The 21,069-nt window shown below is 54.8% G+C and overlaps 3 protein-coding genes across 13 annotated transcripts in view; 2 read left to right on the plus strand and 1 right to left on the minus strand.

Annotated features, from left to right (window-relative positions):
- Positions 1-340: 340 nt before the first annotated feature.
- Positions 341-7,881, plus strand: TULP2 (TUB like protein 2). The gene is made up of 13 exons (XM_032612162.1): positions 341-567; positions 862-894; positions 1,349-1,400; positions 1,825-1,951; positions 2,631-2,768; positions 3,014-3,130; positions 3,866-3,987; positions 4,644-4,955; positions 6,095-6,207; positions 6,735-6,849; positions 6,935-7,033; positions 7,270-7,441; positions 7,726-7,881. The coding sequence occupies exons 2-13, from the start codon at positions 863-865 to the stop codon at positions 7,857-7,859; spliced, it is 1,533 nt and encodes a 510-aa protein (XP_032468053.1). The 5' UTR covers positions 341-567; position 862; the 3' UTR covers positions 7,860-7,881.
- Positions 7,777-21,069, plus strand: part of PLEKHA4 (pleckstrin homology domain containing A4) — a 32,474-nt gene continuing 19,181 nt past the window's right edge. For 4 of the 10 annotated variants that reach the window (XM_032612154.1, XM_032612151.1, XM_032612156.1 and 1 more), the window contains exons 1-8: positions 14,286-14,773; positions 15,226-15,315; positions 16,578-16,685; positions 18,635-18,707; positions 18,830-18,930; positions 19,081-19,190; positions 19,775-19,984; positions 20,344-20,623. In XM_032612154.1, coding sequence (XP_032468045.1) covers positions 15,232-15,315; positions 16,578-16,685; positions 18,635-18,707; positions 18,830-18,930; positions 19,081-19,190; positions 19,775-19,984; positions 20,344-20,623 — 966 coding nt within the window. In that variant the 5' untranslated portion in view covers positions 14,286-14,773; positions 15,226-15,231. Of the gene's footprint in view, positions 7,852-14,285; positions 14,774-15,225; positions 15,316-15,679; positions 16,057-16,371; positions 16,686-18,634; positions 18,708-18,829; positions 18,931-19,080; positions 19,191-19,774; positions 19,985-20,343; positions 20,624-21,069 lie in introns of those variants that run through there. The other 6 variants (XM_032612148.1, XM_032612152.1, XM_032612147.1 and 3 more) reach the window with 6 other exon arrangements.
- Positions 9,369-12,779, minus strand: PPP1R15A (protein phosphatase 1 regulatory subunit 15A). 2 transcript variants are annotated; one of them, XM_032612161.1, is made up of 3 exons: positions 12,540-12,779; positions 10,226-11,594; positions 9,369-9,789 (listed from the first exon to the last, which is right to left on the minus strand). In XM_032612161.1, the coding sequence occupies exons 2-3, from the start codon at positions 11,588-11,590 to the stop codon at positions 9,517-9,519; spliced, it is 1,638 nt and encodes a 545-aa protein (XP_032468052.1). In that variant the 5' UTR covers positions 11,591-11,594; positions 12,540-12,779; the 3' UTR covers positions 9,369-9,516. The 2 variants fall into 2 exon arrangements, with proteins under 2 accessions (XP_032468052.1, XP_032468051.1); XM_032612160.1 differs by having other exon boundaries at positions 10,226-11,599.

Here is a 21,069-nt window from a genome sequence, read left to right on the forward strand (position 1 = left end):
GACTTTGAAAGAGAACTACAACTCCCTGTTGGGCCAGGGGAAAATGAGTCAGCTTCCGCTGGCATCTTGGCCTCTTCGCCTCATGGGAGTTGTAGTTTTCCCATTTATTGTCTCTCCCAAAAGTGGCTGTAAATTACAGATCGGTAGTAGTTGGCACAGGTCACGTTATAAGTTTCTTGTATAAGAGAGAGGTGTAGAGCGAGCTTGCGATGCGGCCTCTGTCAGGTCCCTTTAAGGAACACCTGCATGCTCTTCCAATTCAGAACCCCTGGAGCAGGGTTGCCTGGCTACAGCAGAGGCCAGGGGTCATTGCTTTGTTGGAAGTGGAACGTGGGGAGCCAGGAGGGAGGGGATTAGGGTAGGTCCCAGTGGGAATCCCCCCTCTCTCTAAGCCCTCTTTTTCTCCCCTGCTTACTTCCCAGAGACCCAGAGATTATGTCACTGGTTCCCAAAGATAGGGTCAGGTATGTTTAGAAATTGGCCAGAGAGGCAAGGAACTGAGGTGTGAATGTGAAAAGCCTCTCCAGGCACGAGAAGGGGAAAGGGAGTCTCCAGGATCCTAGGGAGGTGGGTGCTGGGGGTCTAGAATCACTGGGGATGGGGTGTTTGGGGTCCAGAGTCCTGAGTTCTCATGTCTGGGTGAAGGAGAGAGGTAGGTATTTGGGGAAGAGAGAGCTGGACTCCTGGGCTCCTGATAGTGACGAAAGCTGGAAACAGGCTGCTGGGTCCCTAGCAAGTGTTGGTGCTGGAATTCGGGCTGCCTGGGTCAGGGGAAAATTTAAAGCTTAAGATCAGGTGTTGAAGGGAAGAGTCCACTGGGATGTTGGGTCTGGGTCCTGACTCCTCATTTTGCTTCTCCAGGATGTCTCAGGAGAATGACACATGGAAGAAAGAGTGAGTGGGGGAAATGAGATGCGCAGGGGTGGAGATGGGGGTGCAAGGGGGAGCTCAAAGTCTGATTATGCCCACACCTACTCAGCTCTGGTCTCATAATAATGTTTGCAGGTTCAGCACCATTGGCCTTGCAGGAAGGGTCTGGGGGCTTGGATTTCTGGGTCCTACCTAAAGGGAGGGAGCTATAAATGAGGACTCCTGGGTCTGAAAGAGGAAGGGATGGGGGGTTTGAGTCCTGGGACAGGAGGGGCCTGGGATCTCTGACTCCTGGATTCTAGACAGGCCAGTGCTGTGAGAAAGAGCTTCAGAACTGGTGGAGCAGGCTCAGGGTCTGCCTCTTCTGTGTCCTCACAAACGTTCAGAACCCTAAGTTGGTCAGGGGGAAGAAGGGGAGGGGCTCTTGGGCAACCAGGGTGCCCTGCTTGCTGTCACTATGAACCTGCACCTCTCTCAGGGCCCTGGGGGATGAGCTTGGCGCCATGAGGCTGCAGAAGCTGGAACAGCAGGTACTGTGCTCAGGAATCCTGCCACCCCCGACTCTTCCATCTTCCATACCTCCCCAGGAGCCCCACCCCCAGTACTTGCTCTGGGACTCCTGGTCCTCGTTGGTTCTCTCGGAGCCTCAAGTTTTGCAATTGGGAAATGAGAAAATAGGAATTTGGGATCCTCAAGTAGCAAACCTTGGTGATGAGACTCCAAAATTTCTAAGGAACTAGGGTTCTGGAGAGCAGGACTCCTAGGTCCTGGGGGAGGAGGGGCCTGGGAGCCAGGACTCCTGGATCTAAGGAAGGAGTTGCTGAGGGACTGAAGGCCTGGAACTCTCCCACCGACGCAGGACGGCCCTTGCCCCAGGCCCCCTTTCACCCATGTCTTCTGGTCCGGTTCCAACACTCCCATTCCCGCCCATACACCCTTTTCCCGCTCGCGCAGCGGCGGTTGTTTGAGGTGAAGCAGCGACGGAAGCGCCAAGAACCCCTCATGGTTCAGGCCAATCCTGACGCTTCCCTGAGGCCCCGGCGACCGCGGCAGCGGGAGGAGCACTTCTCGGGTGACAGCGGTGAGGAAAGGTTCCCAGGGTCGGGCAGGAGCACAGTCCTGGAGGGAGGGGTCTGTGGGAGTGCGGAGCCTAAAGGGCTTAGAGGGGAAGGGCCTGGCAGAGCCCTGGGGCGGGGACTTGTAGAGCACGAGAGCGGAGCCTAACAGAACCCTTGGGTGGAGCTCAGGAGAGCCTGAGTGCAGGGCCTGTGAGGGCCCAGGGGAAGGACCTGTGAGAGTTCGGGGGCGGGGTCAGGGAGAGCGCGGGTGCGGGGTGTGGTGCAACTAGAGGTGGGGCCCGAAAGAGTCCTGTGATTGGGCTTGTTAGAGCTCCGGGGCGGAGCCTGGGGGAGCTGGGGACCGCCCAGAAAGTGCTGGGGCGGGGCCTGGGAAAGCTCCGGGTTGCAGTTAGGCAGAAGAAACCTCACTGCTGAAGTAGGCGAAGCCCGAGGGCTGGGACTGGGTTATTTAGAGCCGAGGTACTGGAGAGCCCGCGTGGGATTGTTTACACGCGGAATCGAGACAATTTAGCGGTAGGGCTGTGCTTGTTTGAGTCTTGGGATGGAGTTAGGGTCCTGAGTGGGTCTTTGGGTAGTCAGTTAATCAGGGAAGATATCTCGGAGACCAGTGAGGAGGCGGATCTTCTCAGATGACCGGAATTTGTACATCGTGTTAATGGCCCTCGCCGTACCTTCTCCCAGGCCCCGGGAACCCTTTCCTTCAGGAGAACGTGCCAGAGACACATCTGCGCCCTGGTGCCCGCAGTGTCCTGAGCACCGTGAGCTGCGGTGGAGATGGCAGTGGCGAGCGTGGACCCCTGGTATCGCCGACAGAAGCAGGTAATCTCAAATCCTTGGGCCGCCTATACACTGGAACTCCACTCCCACTAGAACCCAGGAGTCTGGATCCTCAGTCCTTGCTCTCCAAAGGACCCCAAGGGGCCCCGTTTCCTTCATACCAAGGAGTCCAGGTCCTGAACCTTCTCCTTCTCCAACACGCAAGAATCTGAATCTCCAGCCTTCTCCTCCCCCAGTATTCAGAAATCCCAGTCTCCAGACCCGCCCCCCCCCATCCTGATTACCAGGCAGTTCCGATCTCGAGTTGGAGGAAGTCTCCGTGGAGGATATTCCTGCCTCACCACCTCCTTATGAAGAGCCTCCGGGGACTCGGCGCAGGGGTTGGCCAGCCCGCCAACGACCTGGTAATTTCTGGGACATTGGGTGAAATCTGGCCCCCTGGTCCATGTGGCAAATCCTCCCCCTTTTTGGTAACAGCTTTGTCGAGATATATTTCACATACTATACAATTCACTCATTTAAAGTTTACAATTCCATGGTTTTCAGTATATTTACCAAGATGTGCAACAATTACCACAATGAATTCTAGAACATTATCATCACCCACAAAAGAAAGCCCTATACCTTTTATCAGTCAACCCCCCCCCAATTTCTCCCAGACCTAAGTAACCACTAATCTAATTTCTGTCTCTTTAGATTTGCCTATTTTGGATATTTCTATATTCATATATAGAATAATACAGTATATAATCGTTTGTGATTGGCTTCTTTTGCTTAGCATGCTTTCAATGTTCATCTATGTTGTAGCATTATCAGTATTTCATTCCTTTTTATTTCTTAATATTCCACTGTGGTGACATTTCCTTTTATTCTCATGACATGACCAACGATTTCAATAACAGGACTCTGGGTTACCACTCCAAACTCCGCTCCCTCCTCCCGGATGCTGTCTCTGGGACAAGGGAAAGAGAGGACTCTAACTACTCCCTGTCCTTAGATCCAGAGAGCAGTCAAAGACAGTAGGGTTCGGAAACCCAGGGGTTCTGGCCTTCTCCAGCTAGCACTGATGACCTTGTCCCGAGCTCCTGGGACCCAGGTGTCCTGAGCTCAGTCTTCTTCGGGCTTCTTCCACCCTTTAGGGGGCAGTGCTGAGGACGAGAGCGAATCCCAGGATGTTGGAGATGAATACGAGGTGCCCAGTCCGAGACCAAACCCTGGAATGGTTGGTGACGGGGGCCATGGAGACTTAGCCTCCAACAAGGTGGGAGGTGGCACAGGCAATAAGGACATAGGAGGAAGAGAGCCTAGTTTCGGACTCTAGGGGGGACGGGACTCTAAAATTCTGCAGCCCAGTCAAGGGCCCTTTTTACTGGTGAGTGGAACCTGTTATGTTTGGGCTAGCAGAGGCGCACCATTTATTGAGTCAATCCAGAGGATTTGAATTGATGTGAGCACATACATTAAAACCCAGCCCCTCGAAAGGCAGCGAGCTTTGGAAAGGGTGAGAAAGGGCCAACTGGCACTCACTTTGCTACTGATGAAAGTGAAATAGTTTCAGTTGAGTAGATCTGGGCGGTACTATATGTTATCTAGACCCAATGAACATTGGTATTAGAGGAATGGGCAATGCTTTCAAAGGGATTCTCCAATCGGTAGGTGGAATGGGTGTGGCTGCAGAGGGAGGCTAATGGTGCTGGCCAATCAACACTTGAAGAGGGCTTGGTGGGGTGGGCCCCTTGAATGTACTGGCCAATCAGAAAGTGGCTTAGATGCTTGACCAATAGACAGAAAACTTGGTCGAAAGAGGGCGTAACCCTGAGCTGGAATGGCCAATCGCTAGTTGGCAAGGCGTGGGGGGGGGGGGGGGGGAGGGCGGGTCTCGGCTGTCCCTCAACTTGAATTTGGCACGTGGGCTAGGGCGAAGACCTGCAAGAGAAGAAAGAGGAGTCGGAGTCTACAGTGAGGAACTCCCCATGGGCGACCGACGAAGAGGTGTCCGAGGCCCCGGAAGGCGCGGACGGCGCGGGCAACAGCGATGTGCGGAGCTCGCTCTGCTCGCCTCCCCGCGCCCCAGGCCCTCGGCTGGGCGAGGATATGGAAGCGTATGTGCTGCGGCCAGCGCTGCGCGGTCGCACGGTGCAGTGTCGCATCAGCCGCGACAAGCGCGGGGTAGACAAGGGCATGTTCCCTTTCTACTATCTCTACCTGGAGGCGGCCGACGGCCGAAAGGTGCGGTCTGGTAGCCTCGGAAGCAAGTCCCACCTCCCAAGGGCAAGTCCCGCCCCTTTCTGAGCGACAGCAAGACTTAGGCGAATCCAGGCCTTGTTCGTCATTGAACTAGGACTAGTCAGCTCCAGCGCCAAGTCCTGCCCTTCACAGCACTAGGATTCTTTCCTCTCAGAGCCCGATAGGCCCTCCCCATCCCATAATCCAGCCCTGTCCACTCTCGAGTTGGGCCCGCCTTTCTCAAGGCTAGGCCGCGCCCTTTCGGAAGGTCCCAAGCCCGACCTCTTACAGACCCTCGTGAGGTACTGGCCTCATCTTTTTCGATCCAAGTCTGGTCCCTCAGTGAGCCTTCTGTGTTATCAGGGCCCACCCAATCCTGGGACAGGCCCCGCCTCTCAGGAGTCAAGCCCCTTGCTTCGTGGATTTTCCACCCAAAGCCAAGCGACTCCCATCTCAGTCTGGCCATTCCTGTCTCAAGTGTGGCCGCTTCTCCTCAATTACTCATTCTCTCCCAGAAAGAGGCTTTTCCCCTACTCAGTGCCAGACCTGTTTTTTCCCCGATGAAACACGTACTGAAGTCCTGCTGCGATGTTCCAAGTGAGGCTCTTCCCTATTCTCCAAAGCCAGGTCCTGCCTGCCAGTCAGGTTCGCCTCTCCCTGGGCCCAGCCCCAACCCTGAACCCAATGGCCGAAGGAATAAGGGGCAGATATTAAGATGTGAAATGGGGCTTCCCTGGTGGCGCAGTGGTTGAGAGTCCGCCTGCCGATGCAGGGGACACGGGTTCGTGCCCCGGTCCGGGAAGATCCCGCGTGCCGCGCAGTGGCTAGGCCCGTGAGCCATGGCCGCTGAGCCTGTGCGTCCGGACCCTGTGCTCCGTAACGGGAGAAGCCACAACAGTGAGAAGCCCGCGTACCGCAAAAAAAAAAAAAAAAAAAAAAAGATGTGAAATGAAGCTCCCCATTCAGGACCCAGCTGATGACTTCCTTCAGTGAGAACCGCATCTCCCAGCAAGCTTTGGGACGCTTATTGCTCCATTACCCTTTCCTCTGTCTTGGGGACCTGGTGTTTCCTTGTCTTTGGACCCCTCGCCCTAGCCAAATACCAGAAATCGACTCTAATGGGCTGTTTCTCACATCCACAGCACTTCCTTCTGGCTGGGCGCAAGAGAAAAAGGAGCAAAACCTCTAATTACCTCGTCTCCCTGGACCCCACAGACCTATCTCGGGATGGGAAAAATTTTGTGGGCAAAGTCAGGTGGGCAGAGTCCTGATGTGTGTGATAAACAGGTGGCAGAGGGCCGGGGGTTGGGGGGGGGGGGCAAGGGGACAATTGAACTACATTTCCCAGCGGGCTGTAGAGTACAAGTTCCACCTGCCCTACAATTTTTTCTCTTGGGGACTGATGGGTTTTGTAGTTCTTCAAGTTGCAACTCCAGGGTGGTTGGGAATAGAACTGAAGGCTTTGGAGCAGAGGTTGGCATTTAAGACATTTGACTTCTTGAGAGACACGGGGCTGGCATTCCTAAGTTTCTGTGGGAGAAGAGGGCTGGGATATGTGAGTTCTTTTGTCTTGGAAGGGCGTTCCTAAAGGGCCAAGGCAGGAGGCTAAAATCATGGCTCACCAAAGAAAGAGAGGGGGGCTGGGACTAGGTACATGGAACATGGAACATGAGTCTTTTGTAGAGGATTGATCGGAAGAGTTCATGAGATGACATGGGAAAGCAGTTAATGTAAAATAGGAATAATTATTATTTTTATCTGACCACTTCCCTCCTGGAGCAGATCTAATGTCTTGGGCACCAAATTCACCATCTTCGACAATGGGGTGAATCCAGAAAGGAAGAATTTTGTCCCAGAGACTGCTCGGATCAGGGAGGAGCTGGGGGCTGTGTATTATGTGAGTGTCTGGGAGACGAGAGAGAGTGGAGCAGGACGGTGGGGAGGGAGAAAGAAGAAGGCCAAATGGAGCATACTACCCTCAGGAGACCAACATCTTGGGATTCCGAGGGCCCCGGAAAATGACTGTGATCATTCCAGGAATCGACGCCCAGAACCAGAGAATCAGTGTCCAGCCACAAAATGTGAGTGCGCCAAGGTTGAGTGTCCCTGGGTCAATGGGGAGGAAGGGCTGGGGGACCGGCCATAGGTCCTAAGGGGAGAGGGAGCCGATGGACTGCATAAGGTCATATATGAAGCCGGTAGGACTTTGTCAGACTTATGTTTCTCAGGAAGGAGAGCCTAGGGACTCAAAATTCTGCGTCTGGAGGAAAAAAGCTGGTTGGTAGTTGGTTAACCACGTCCCCACTTTACCCTCTAGGAACAGGAGTCGCTATTGAGTCGCCTCCAACGGGGGGCCAACCAGGGGCTGGTCCTGCTGCAAAATAAAGCCCCATCGTGGAGCGACAAGAGCGGCGCCTACGTGCTCAATTTTCATGGTCGCGTCACTAGGACCTCGGTGAAGAACTTCCAGATCGTGCATCCGGATGACCGTGAGTTCCTAGGAACTGGTTTACCTGGGCGAGGGAGCAGGACAAGAACTACTTCTCCCATTAGCACTTGAGCGTTTTCCTAGGCAGGGCCGACTCTACGCTATTGCAAAGCCTATTGGGAAGTGTAGTTTACAAGGCCCTCTGCCATATAAACTGCACTTCCGGAGGATTCCGCGCATAGCGAGGGCGCCGCACAGCCTCTCGGGAGTCGTAGTTCTCGCGGCTCAGAGGCCCGCGGCAGGGATACGACACCCGCTCCCGTTAGTTCCTGACTTCCTTCTCAGCGGACTACCTGGTGCTCCAGTTCGGTCGCGTAGCCCCAGACACGTTCACCATGGACTTCCGTTTCCCACTTTGTCCGCTCCAAGCCTTCGCCATCTGCTTGTCCAGTTTCGATGGGAAGCTGGCATGTGAGTAGTTCAATGAAAATACTCTCATCAGCTTGTGTGCCTACTCATTTGGAGAAAGGGCCCCAGCGTGCCTTCTTTTGCACCAGTTTACTAATAACCAACACTTATTAGACGCCGCCTGAGTGCCCCGTCCTGTGCTTTAGGCAGTGGGCTGTTCGGCAGCACTTGCTCTCCTGAAATCACAGTCCGATCATGGGGGATGGGTCTTAAACAACAAAAAAATCAAAATGCTCGTCTGTTATGAATGAGGAAGGCACACAAGTTGGCTGGGTCAGAGCAAGATATCTCTTAAAAAAAAAAAATTTCATCTACATCTGAAGAATCACAAGGAACTAGCTGAGCCAGAGGGGTCAGGGACGGGAACAGACAGTAGCCACAGCTCATACAGAGCTCTTAAGGTGGAAGGGGGCTTGGTCGGTTTGGGAATGAAAGGATAGTGTAGCAGGAGCCTGGGGAACCAATGGGGAGGGACAAGGTGTGAGGCTGGATAGGGTGCATGATGTTTGGGCCACTCTTTTTTTTTTTTAATTAACTAATTTTATTTATTTATTAATTTTATTTTTTATTTTTGGCTGTGTTGGGTCTTCATTGCTGTGCGCCGGCTTTCTCTAGTTGTGGCGAGCAGGAGCTACTCTTCGTTGTGGTGCGTGGGCTTCTCATCCCAGTGGCTTCTCTTGTTGCGGAGCATGGGCTCTAGCCACATGGGCTTCAGTAGTTGCGGCACGCAGGCTCAGTAGTTGTGGCATGTAGGCTGCAGAGCGCAGGCTTAGTAGTTGTGGTGCACGGGCTTAGTTGCTCCGTGGCATGTGGGATCTTCCCAGACCAGGGCTCGAACCCGAACCCGTGTGCCCTGCATTGGCAGGCGGATTCTTAACCACTGAGTCACCAGGGAAGCCCCACCCCCACCCCGGCCACTTTTGTTTGAACTGCTGTGAAGAGTTCTAAGCTGGTGAGGTAAAAGTAGGATGGGTAATTGGAAGACATCCATGAGAGTAAGAATAAATACTAGCCAACACTTATGTTATTTGACAAACATTGTTTTAATTATGACTTCCTTTGGGGCCTTACAAACTCATAAGGTATGTGCAATTGTTAGCCGCATTTTACAGATAAGGAAACTGAGTCTATGGACACATGATTTATAAATGTGAAATCAGGCCCACTCATAAATGTGAAAGCCTTGAGGAACTCACCACGTCTGCCAGTAGGAGGATGAGTCTTTGTATTCCAAGGACACACAGAAAACTGGAGCTTAACCCTTTTTTGGTGAGTCCAGTTCCCAGCTGCCTTGGGGAGATAACTGTCCGGGGTTTAATCAAATATAGGTGGAAGCCAAAGAAAAATGACAAAACCCACCAGTCCTTAGTTCAAAAGAAGCCTCGGAATGGGAAGAGGGATGATGGGAAATGTAATTTATCCTCTATTGAGAGGCTCGCCTTTATGCTGTTCCCCCGCAACTGTTTTGGGGACCCAGGAGTAGTGGACGGTGTCAGTTCAGACACACACGGAGACGCTGCTCACTATGAAAAGCTTTATTCCTTATATAAATCAACACTTAAAAATAAATAGGTAATAACATGAAAACTACTTCATCTTAGCCACGCCTCCCACTGAGGTCCAGGCAAGGAGACACACAGGGAGGAGATGGAGAGGCCAGAATGTGGCTCAAAGATGTGGTCTGCATGGGGACATGGGTAAGGTCGGGGTAGGGGCAGGTATGGTGGCCAGAGAAGTGGGAGGGTTCCCGAGGCGTGCCCAGGCCCTGGCCCGGGCGGCAGGGGTGAGGTAGGGACCCAGCTCCTCTTGGGCTTGGGCGATGCGTCGGGCAAAGCGGCTGCGATCCCGGGCGAACTGCTCCCAGGGGCCTCTGCGGGCGGCCTGGGCGGGTCCCGCCCAGACAGCCAGGAGATGGACGGAGACCTTCTCAGAGAAGCGCACCTGGAGATGGACCGTCACAGACATGGGGAGACACAGAGATACAGACACAATGTACAAACGGCCACAGGTTGGGGGGTGTGGGGAGAGGGAGGGAGACAGAGAGAGAGAACCAAACAAAAATTAGTTGCACAACAACGCTTGTTATCTGGATAGTCATTCACCCACCAGCGGATCCTCCATCTGACTCCCTGAAGATGGAGGTAGTTCCCTGGGGTTGACATGAGTGCAGCTGCTCCTTCATCCCACAAGGGCCCAGCCTCTTGCAAAGGATTGCATTACAGTGAACACAGCCGTCCCAACGGAGCTCACACGCAACCCTCTGCAACACGGGGGACCCAGGAATCGGGGCCTCCAGCCCTTTGGCCCCCAGGCCCAGGAGTTCCAGCTCCCAGCCCTCTCCTCGCTAACCTCAAGAATCTGAGCCCTCAGCACCCACCTTTCTGGTCTTCAGGGGAGGCTCAGGGTCCCGATGCCTGGTGGGGGTTTCTGCAGACTTGAGGCGCATTTGCAGACGGAGGGGCAGCCGAGGAGGAGCCCAAGGAGGTGGGGCCTTCTCTCCAGGTAAATAGATGGCCACTCGGAAGGGGCAGGGCTCAGCTTCTCCCCACTCTGTGGCAGCTTCCCCTCCCTCTGTTTCCTCTCCAGGCTGATATATCCGGCCCCTGAAGAGGGCACTCTGGGTCTGAAAGGAGGGACTTGGTTCCAAGTCAGCTGCTTCTGATTCGTCGTCTTCATCCTCATTCTCACCCTCACACTCAGTTTCCTCCTCTGTGTCCTCTCCTGGTCGGTACACCCAGGCCCTCAGGAAGGCACTTGTGTGTGGGATGGAAGAGGAAGCCTCGGCTTCTCCTGAATCACTGTCCTCCTCCTCCTCTTCCTCCTCTGTGATCTCACTGGATTGGTGCTGCCAGGTCCTGAGCAGGGGGCTCTGGGCTGGAACTGCGGAGTGTGGCTCTGGGTCAGCTTCTCCTTTCTCAGGGTTTTTGGGCTTCTCCTCCTCAGGCTCCTCTCCTGAACAACACTCCCAGGCCCTGAGGTGGGAGCCTGCAGATGAGGGGCAAATGGAGGTCTTCGTGGCTGCTTTATTCTCTGTTCTTTCTTCCTCTGTGGCTCCATCCACGGGGCAGCACACCCAAGCTCTGGGCTTGGATCCCAGAGCTAAGGGAGAGGCAGATGTTCTAGGAGCTTCTTTATTTACAGCTTCTTCATCCTCCTCCTCTTCCTCCACCCCTGGACAACATTCCCAGTGTGATGGAGGAAAAGAGAACACGATCACTTCTTTATCTTCAGTAACCCCTTCTTCCTTAGATTCCTCCTCCCCAGGAAGGTCTTGCAGGGATGTTACCAGAAGGCTGGGGCACAGGGGAGCAGGCTGGCCATCCATAAATTCACTTCCCTGCTCTCTAGGGATACTGGTTGCTTCTTCCCTGCCATACTCTTCGTCGTCATTATCTGAAAGTCCCCAGGCTTCAAGAAGAGAACACTTGGTTTCCAGGTCAGGGCATGCCCCCCGGGATGCTTCTCCATCCTTCTCAGCTGCTCCACTGTCTCCAGTCTCCTCTTGAGGGTGCCTGCCCTTGGGGGCACGGTGAGTGGCCAGAGAAGCCTTAGCTTCTCCCTCCGGGACAGCTTCTCCCTGATCTGTTCCGGTTACTGCTTCCACCAACCAGGGCTCTGGAGATCTTGGGCCTCTCAGGTGGCTCCAGGCCCAGCTGAGAAGGCCCACCAGCGGGGACACGAGGTAGAAGGGGTGGGTATCCCTCCAGGGGGCAGGCTGATGGGGCACTTGGCCTGGGGCCATCTGTCTGGACTGGGAAAAAGGGAGAAAAAAAAGGAATCAAGTGGGGCTCCCCTGGTGGCGCAGTGGTTGAGAGTCCGCCTGCCGATGCAGGGGACACGGGTTCGTGCCCCGGTCCGGGAAGATCCCACATGCCGCGGAGCGGCTGGGCCCGTGAGCCATGGCCACTGAGCCTGCGCGTCCGGAGCCTGTGCTTCGCAACGGGAGAGGCCACAACAGTGAGAGGCCCGCGAACCGCAAAAAAAAAAAAAAAAAAAAAAAAAAGGAATCAAGTTTAGAAGCCATTTAGGGGATAGTATCAGAGGATGACCCTGAGTCATAGCAACGGAAACAGTAACACAAATAGCAACAGCAAAGTCCCTGCCCCACATTCCTTTTTTTTTTTCCACATTCCTTTCTGATCCCAGCCACTCCCATCTCTGTCCCTTGTTTCGCCATCTCCTCTCTCAATACCCAAGAGTCTGGGTCTCAACAAGCCTCTAGCCCCATCTGCTCTCACCCATTAAGTCCTGGTCCCAAGCAGAGAGAACACTCTCTCCTCTACTTGCTTCTCTTGGGGACATAGTCCTGGTCCCTGCTTCTCGCCCCCTCCTGAGGATTGACAAATCAGACCCCCATCACCCTCCTCCCTCGGAGACTCAAAAATTCCGATCCCCAGATGGTTCCTTCATTGGGGACCCAAGAGCCTGGCTCCCAGAACCCTCCTCCGTCTGGCTCAGGACTCCAAGTTCCCAATTCCTTCTGCTTCCGAAGTCCGAGCCCTAGGGTCCGTCCCACCCCTCCATACACAAGAGTTCAGGTTCCCAGGCCCTCCTTAGGACCCAGGAGTCCGGGCCCCGAACCCTCCTATTTCGGAACCCTGAAGTCCGAGCACCCTCCTCATAACTGACCCGCAGTCTGATCCCAGCCCCCAAACCCCTGGGGACCTAGGTGTTCCGACCCCCCAACTCACCGGCTCGGGACCGTGCGTCACCCTGGGGGCAGGAGGGCCGGCTGGGGCTGCCACAAGCGATCACAGGTTCGGACGCCTCGGGAGGCCAGCGCGTTCATCTCCCCCTCCGGCGTTGGGCTCAGGGACTCAAGTTGTCACCGGCTGCTACAAGTGCTGTCGCGACAAACGGGCGCGGGATCGTGCCGGGAGACGCAAAAATACAAACAAGTGGGAAACTAAACGGGTTTGCGCTGACGCTACCCGCAGGGCTTTTATAGGCCAACGCTGCCGGACGTGCTAACGCCAAGAGGGGAGGCGGGGTTTCGAAACGTAAACGTGAGGATCTGAGCGGAAAACCAGGTTGGACTTCTCGCGGAGATTCCGGGCTTTGTGACGTCACGGCGGCGGCGGTGTTTCCAAGCGTGGCCACGCCCCAAGCAAGAGAGCTGTCACTCAAACGCGTGAACTGCTTAAGCAGTGAGGGAGCTCGCGTAACCCCTGTTGCAGACAGATGCCTCCCCCCTTATTTAACCAGCAGGCCCCAGTCTAGAGTCTCCCACTTTCCCATCCGGTCGGCTTCCTACCCGGTGTGGGAGAGTATTATTGTTTCCATTTCACAGATGGGGAAACTGAGGCTTGGGAATGAAATCACTTGCTCAAGGTGGTCACAGCAGAGTCTAGATTCATTGCAAAAAAGACAGAATGTGTAAGCCCCCTGAAGGCGGGCACCTTGCATTGCTCACTGCCTGGCACATAGTAGGTGCTCAACAAATATGTGGTGAAGGGATATGAAACCAAAATCTCGGACCCCTTCCCTGTCTCAGGCACAAGGTTCCACTCTTAGGTTTCACCGGCTTCAAATCTGTACAAAACCTCTGCTTACACAAACTGAAATTCTGGCTGGGGAGCACCAACGGAACCTCATGGGAGAGTGGGGTCTTCTGCCACAAATTCCAGGCTCAGGGACACAATCCCAGTCCCGCCGCACCACCCACCCCTGACCTGGTTCGTAATGTTTTCCCTCAAAATACACCCAGAACCCATGTCTCCCTCCTGAGGGGGTCAACCTCAGTCTAGAAGAGAATTTTCATCTGAATCTGAGGTGGAGATTGACACTGGCCATTTGACCATTCTCTCGCCAGCACCCAGGGATCGGGGGCCACTCCCTCCTCACTGGAGGTCCATCCACTTAAAGCCACACTTCCAGACCCCCAGCTCTATTCACAGCTCCGGAGTCCTGACTCCTAGCTCACACCTTCCCAGGTACACTGGAGTCTCAGCCCCCACCCCTTCCAAGATCCTAGCCATCTCCTTTCGGGGGAGGGCGCGTGGTGCCCATGACTTAGGCCCCTGACTACCACCAGCCCACTGAGGCCCTGGAGTCCAGGTCCAGCTCCTACTCTCCAAACATTTAGGAATCCCAGCTTCAGCCTCTATGGGACCCTGGCTCCCCAGGCTCCAGCCCAACAGGGACCTAGGAATCGGGGAGGGGTGTGTGTGTGTGGCCCCTCAGCATGGGGTCAGCTGAGCCAGAGGTCAGGCTGTGGTGGGGAGGCCAAGAGGGGCGGGGTCAGCCGGGATTGGGAGGGGAGGCAGTCGCGTGGGCGGCTGGCAGACGGAGGGAAGGACCCGCAGAGAGGAAAGAGAAACTGGGAGAGCGGGGAAGAGAAAGAAGGGAAACCTGAGCGAGGAGGAAACAGTAGACGTGGAGGGCCACGGAGAAAGAGAAAGAGATTGAGTGTACGGGAGAGAGAGAGACAAGGGGGAACAGAGAGGGAGAGAGCAAGAGCGAGAGCGAGAGAGCGAGAGCGAGAGCGAGCGAGCGAGCGAGCGAGCGAGCGAGAGAGAGAGAGAGAGAGAGAGAGAGAGAGAGAACAGGATGGAGACTTAAAGAAGAGACTCCATGAGTCCCAGAAAAAGATTTGGACAGAACCAGAAAGATTGGGAGAGAAAGTGATATGGCGGTGGGGATGCTGCCGAGGAGGGAATGAGTGAGAGATTGGAAGAGACAGAGATTAGAGAGTGAGAGAGACAGAAGGTGAGACTGGAGAGAGAGACAGTATAAGAGGAAGGTAGAGCGTGAGAGGAAGACTCACTGTCAGAGACAAAGAGACAAAAGGGTGTGAATGAGCAGGTGAGAACTGAGGGCTATGAGAGTCATCCCCTAAGGGGCAGAGGAGTAGGGGGACTGTGCCTGGGTGTCCCAGGTTCCACGCTGCCCTCTTGTGCCCTCTGTCCTTGGGACCCCAGAGCTGGTAAGTTCCCTGGCTTGGCTGGGAGGGAGGAGCTGCCTGGGTGCACATTCCTGGTGCCCGGGTCTCAGTGGGGATGTTCTGGGGGTGCACGTGGGAGGGCAGGAGACAGGTAGCTGGGGGGAAAGAGACAGGGAATGGGGGGTCTTGAGCACAGAGAGGGTCAAATTCCTGGCCAGTGTGCAGGGGGGGCAAGAATAAAGGGGCTCCTATTCTCTGTCTCTAGCTGCAGACAGCTGCCCCCTCCCTGCAGCTGCCAGTGCCGCCCACCTCTCTTGGCATCACTCTTGGTATGCGGTCCCGGGCCAGGGCCTCCCCCAGTCCCCCCAGGCCCCAAACAACAGGCTCTTTCTCCTCAGCCTCCTCCGACCTGCAAGCCCCTGACCCTGTCTCTGTCCCCAGCCGGGTCATCTGCAGAGAGGCACACACAGCCCCTTTTTTTTCCTATCCCCAAGCCCTTGATGGAGGAAGGCAGACCTCGGAGCAGCCTCAGCCTGGCCAGCAGCGCCTCTACCATCTCCTCGCTTGGCAGCCTGAGCACCAAGGTTCGAGCTTCTTGGTGGGGCTGGGGAGGAGGGGGGTGTTCTGGGCTGCCCCATCCTCCTGTTTCCGAACCCTGGTTTCGGTGCCACCCGAGGGACTCTGATTGTCAAAAGCAAGGATCTTTAGCAACGGGGTGTGCCGAACCTAGCAAGGTCCCAAATTTCCCACCCACCACAGCCAGGAATTCAGAGGCACTCCCAGCTGTCCCCACCCCTTGTATTTTCCTAATTCGAAGCCAGAGTAACAGCCCTGCTTAACTCTGGTTGCTAAGATAAGGCCACTCCCCAGCCGTGACCTCCCCTCTCCCCAGCCAGGAACTCAGTGGCTACTCTTATTAGGACTGAGAAATCCGTGTCCTGTCTCTAGCCATCCCATCTACCCAGTTCTGAAATCTGATAAAGGAAAGACCCTACTCCAACAATAAATATGCCCCATATGGCCTGAGATTCTTGCATCCCAAATCATCACCCCAGCCCACAGTTCGGTCATGACATTCATTTTCTTGTCCTCCAGACATTCCCCTCACTCATTTCTAGCTTCCCAAGTTCAGATTCTGTAGATTTGAACCTGACCTGGATCAGCATCGTCACCAAGGAGGGGCATCCTGTGGGAATCTGGCCATGGGTGCCTGGGATATCTGTGTGCACAGGAGAGGGAGGCCCATCTACTGGGATGAAGGGATTTGGAGCTCCCACCGCCACCCTGGACATGATCGCTAAGGAATGTCATTCCTTGGCACTGAGGTATCCTTTGATTCCAGCTGACCCATCACTAGGGACTCAGCACAGAGGTCCTTCCTGATCATGGGGACCTCCCAGGCAGTATTGCCATCTTGGGTCCCAAAGGCTCTACTACATCTTGGGCTCTGGTGGCCAAGAGCATCCTCTCCTTGGCAGTGGACCCTTGATTCCCAAATTCCCTCCGCAGTGGCCAGTAGCCTCTTCCTTGCCTCCAGACACCTCCCGCCACGCATGAAAAGTGTCTGTCAACTCTGCACTATGCACATGCAATTCTCATCCCCAAACTCAGATCCCTCTTTATTTATTTTTTAACCTCAGTTCCCCGACCAGGGATTGAACCCGGACCACGGCAGTGAAAGCGCCGAATCCTAACCACTAGGCCACCGGGGAACTCCCTCAGGTCCCTCCTTGACCCAGCTTCTAAAGGCAGCTGAGGAGGGCCTCGGGTTGCCTGAGTCCCACTGCACCGCCTCCCCAAGTCCATCCCAAGGCCATGTTCACTTCTGTCCTCCTTGTCTCTTCAGAAGTCCACCCGGGCGGTAAGCAAGGTGCATGCCTTCGGGAAGAGGGGCAATGCGCTCAGAAGGGACCCTAACCTCCCCGTGCACATCCGAGGCTGGCTTCATAAGCAGGTAGAGTGAGCAGAAGAAGGGAAAGGACACTCTAAGTGATGTTAGAGGCTGTGCCCCTGGCTGTCCACTGTTTCTCTCCTTCCAAGTCTTCTCCAAATATATATATATTTTGATCACTGCTTCCTCCCTTATTCTGTCGTTTCTTTCATTCATTCATTCAATGACCACTTTTTTTTCATAAATTTATTTATGCTTTATTTTATTTTTGGCTGCATTGGGTCTTCGTTGCTGCGCGCAGGCTTTCTCTAGTTGCAGCGAACGGGGGCTACTCTTCGTTGCGGTGCGCGGGCTTCTTACTGCGGTGGCTCCTCTTGTTGCGGAGCACGGGCTCTAGGCACGCGGGCTTCAGTAGTTGTGGTTCGCGGGCTCAGTAGTTGTGGCGCGCGGGCTTAGTTGCTCTGCGGCATGTGGGATCTTCCCGGACCAGGGCTCGAACCCATGTCCCCTGCATTGGCAGGCGGATTCTTAACCACTGCACCACCAGGGAAGTCCAACGACCACTTCTTGAACATTTACAATGTGCCAAGCCCTGGGTCACATACCATGCAAATAAGACAAATAAGTATCTATCTACATTCAAGATGGGAGTGGGACAGGGATGGATAATAAATTAGTATAAAACAAGTGGACTAAATGATTTTGGATGGTGGGAAATGAAGCACTGTGAAGAAATAACGCAGGAGAATGTGCTGGAAAGTGGCTGAGGGATGAGAGCTACTTTTTTTTTTTTTTTTTTTTTTTTTTGGTGGTACATGGGCCTCTCACTGTTGTGGCCTCTCCCGTTACGGAGCACAGGCTCCGGAGGCGCAGGCTCAGCGGCCATGGCTCACGGGCCCAGCCGCTCTGCGGCATGTGGGATCTTCCTGGACCGGGGCACGAACCCTTGTCCCCTGCATTGGCAGACGGAGTCTCAACCACTGCGCCACCACGGAAGCCCGAGAGCTACTTTTGACTGTTGGTCGGGGAAGGCATCTCTGAGGAGATGACATTTGAGCTGAGAATTATATGTCAAGAAGGAGCCCATTGTGTTAAGATCTGGGGGGCAGAGGGAATCTGAAAGCAAAGGGCCCTGCAGCAGGCCAAAGTTTGGTGTTTGGAGCAAGCCAAAGTGAGAGAGGGGAGGGGCGGCAGGGCGATGGGGCGAGCTTCTCTAAGTGTGGTCCCAGACCAGCAGCGCCAGCATCACCCGGGAAATTTCTAGAAATGCAAATTGTCAGCTCCCACCTCAGATCTACTGATTGGAGAACTCTGGGGATGGGACCCAGGAATCCGTGTTTTAATGAGCCCTCCTGGTGATTCTTATGTGCACCCAAGTTTTAGATTCCCTGTAAGCCAGCAAATTAGGGTAAGGAACTTGAGATTTATGCTAAGTGTGACGGGAAGCTCTGTTTTGAGCAGGGGACTCACATGGTCTGATTTATAATTTTAAAAGATCATGCTGCTTCTGTGGGAATGGATTGAAGGGGAGAAGAGGGGCACAAGGTTAGAGATGGAGCAGTTCTGGAAGAGGAGATGGGGAGATGCAGGATTCAGGGTATGGCTCAGCATCACCTTCCTGGCCTCTCTGTGTCTCACACTCCATAATGATCGGGCCAAGTCTTCCTATATAAAGCCGCTGCCCGTGTGTGGTACAGTATCTGTCCCAATCTTCCTGTAACTTCTCAATCTCCAATTGACACATGAGGAAAAAATGAGGTTTCCAGTGGGGAAATGACTTGCTTAAGGGCACAGTTTGAAAGTGGTGGAGCTAAGAGTCAAACTCAGGTCCACCTGTGTCCAGAATCTATGTCCTCCCAACTGCAACCCACTGGTTTCCAGTCCTCCATCTGAATCTACTGCACCAAACATGTGTCTCTGCCCCTCTCCTTTCTTTGGGTCTTTGGCCCCAAGTGTCACTGTCTCCATCTCCTTTTTTCCCTCCCCCCTCTACTCCCACTCTGTCTCTCCAGGACAGCTCCGGGCTCCGGCTCTGGAAACGCCGCTGGTTCGTCCTCTCTGGCCATTGCCTCTTCTATTACAAGGGTCAGTGCCCCAGCTGGCATGGGGTGGGCGGGCCCCACTCCCACCCTCCCACCCTCCCTTTCCACCAGCCTCTTGGCCTCTAGATCCCTGTGTGACACTTGACCCCAGCCTGTCTTTTGCAGACAGCCGCGAGGAGAGCGTCCTGGGAAGCGTCCTGCTCCCCAGCTACAGTATCAGGCCAGATGGTCCAGGAGCCCCCCGAGGGCGGCGCTTCACCTTCACCGTGAGTCCATCCAACCCCCATGGGCACTAAGGCACTAGGCGATGGGGGCAGGCATGGAGCATCCATTACTGGAGATAAAGACCAGGTTCCACGGCATCCTACTTTTTAGAGGGCCCGGCGGCCGGGTCCTCCAGCTCTCTCTTCCCGCAGGCGGAGCACCCGGGCATGAGGACCTACGTTCTGGCGGCTGACACGCTAGAAGACCTGAGGGGCTGGCTACGGGCACTGGGGCGGGCCTCCCGCGCGGAGGGGGACGATTGGTGAGTATAAGTACAGGCCACGCCCTTGACACTCTACCTCCAGTCTGGGTCCTGCAAATTATCCGGCTAACCCCTCCCTTTAAAACCCTGCCCTCTTCAGTGTCCAATCACTATTCTTCTAGCTGTGGAAACTCCGCCCTTCAGGCCCTACGTCCAGGGGACTTCATCTCCAATCAGCAAAGAGTCTATCTCTTGTAAGCTCTGTCCCCCGTTTTGTCCATCAGTATTGCTCACTCTCTAACTGGCTCCCGCAGAAGTCTCCACCCCCTGAGGCTGCCACCTAAAAAATGTTAGATTAAAAAAAAAAGGAAGGCTCCAGGCTCTGTCTGCCTGTCCCAATTTTCAGGCTGGAGACGCATAGTCTAGGGCATTGGGCCCAGCGACCTGGATGGACCTTGTGGCCCTGCACAAGTCACTTCCAACTCGGGCCTCAGTTTCCCCATCCGCAAAATGGGGAAAACAATTTACAGTACACTACCTCCCCTTTTTTCTTTGTAGGTTCCTGTGTCCTTATCTGTGAAATGGCAATTAGGGCTGTTATAAAGTTCAAAGGAGTGATGTCTTTTTCTGTGTCCACTCGTTAGTGGGCAACCCAGGTCATCTGCACGTCCCCAGACTGGGGAGGGCCCTGGCGGCCCCGGTGGTCCCCCAGAGGTGAGCAGAGGGGAAGAAGGGCGCGGCTCAGAATCACCGGAGGTGGCTCGTCTCTCCAGAGGTCGTGGCCGGCTGCTCACCCCCAGCCCCATGGCTGACCTCCAATCTGGACCCCGAATTCGGAGGACAAGGAGCCCAGAGTGAGTTGGACGAGGGAGTCCGGGACGAGAAGGTTCTATAGGGCTGAGCTTCAGTGGAAATGCTGTGGGCGTGGCCGAGGGGCGTGGCTGGGACTGATTAGGGGAGTGACTTAGTGCTTTCTCACTGATGTGTGTGACTTGCTGGGTTCTTGTGGGGTCAGTGCCTGTTGGGGAGAAGTCTTAAGGAGGGGATACCATAAAGAGGGAAATTATTCAGGATCTGGTTACTAGAGGAGGGTTCTACTCCAGAGGGACAGTGAGACACCCTGAAGGGAGACAGATCTTTGAGGCTGGCTTGATGGGTCGTGGGATGAGGGGGCTCTAGTTGACGCAGTTCGCCTATTCTCTCTTCCCTACAGCCTGTTCACACCCTTCTCTCGCCCTCCCTCCCCTCTGAGCCTCCCCCGGCCCCGTTCTGCTCCTGCACGCAGACCCCCTCCCTCCTCTGGAGACACAGCACCTTCTGCCAGACCCCATACCCCCTTGAGTCGCATCGATGTCCGGCCTCCCCTGGATTGGGCTCCCCAGCGCCAGACACTCTCCAGGCCCCCCACTCCCCGACGAGGACCCTCCTCCGAGGCTGGGGGAGGAAGGGACCCCAGGAGTCCCCAGCACTGGAGTCAGGAGGCCAGAACACCGGTGAGCAGAGCTGATGGGGAGAGGGACTAAACCTTTCCTTTGGCCATGGGGCTGTCTTTCCAGGCTGGTCTCTAGGCCACTGGCCCCTGGGTATCATGGGGATTGTAGTTCAGCATAATCACAGCTGGGTTCAGATGTGAAAGGGAGAGTGAACTTTAACTCGCATGAGTTCTCAGGGCTCTCCTCAGGCTGGTCTTTGGCCGTTACCCCTTAAGCATTATGGAGATTGTAGTCCAGAGTACTCTCCTCTAGGACAATGCTGTGAGAGGTAGCGTCGATTGCATCTGCCTTGTGTCTCCAGTTTATCTTTCTAAGTTGGTCACCTACAATTTCCTCTGAGCATCATGGGACTGTAGTCCCGAAAATCCACAGCTAACCACGAATGTGAGAGCGAGAGTAGACCGCAACTTCCATTGGTCCGTGGGACTGTTCTGCCAGCCTTTCCA

This window comes from Phocoena sinus, chromosome 19 (genome assembly GCF_008692025.1).
Source record: "Phocoena sinus isolate mPhoSin1 chromosome 19, mPhoSin1.pri, whole genome shotgun sequence".
Classification (NCBI taxonomy): Eukaryota; Metazoa; Chordata; class Mammalia; order Artiodactyla; family Phocoenidae; genus Phocoena; species Phocoena sinus.

Coding starts and splice junctions, on each gene's coding strand:
- TULP2 (XM_032612162.1), top strand. CDS start 863: ATGTCTCAGGAGAATGACACATGGAAGAAAGA. Junction 1,401..1,824: donor TGCAGAAGCTGGAACAGCAG/GTACTGTGCTCA, acceptor CCGCTCGCGCAG/CGGCGGTTGTTTGAGGTGAA. Junction 7,442..7,725: donor GATCGTGCATCCGGATGACC/GTGAGTTCCTAG, acceptor CTTCCTTCTCAG/CGGACTACCTGGTGCTCCAG.
- PPP1R15A (XM_032612161.1), bottom strand. CDS start 11,590: ATGGCCCCAGGCCAAGTGCCCCATCAGCCTGCCCCCTGGAGGGATACC. Junction 9,790..10,225: donor CTCCCCTGAAGACCAGAAAG/GTGGGTGCTGAG, acceptor GTCCATCTCCAG/GTGCGCTTCTCTGAGAAGGT.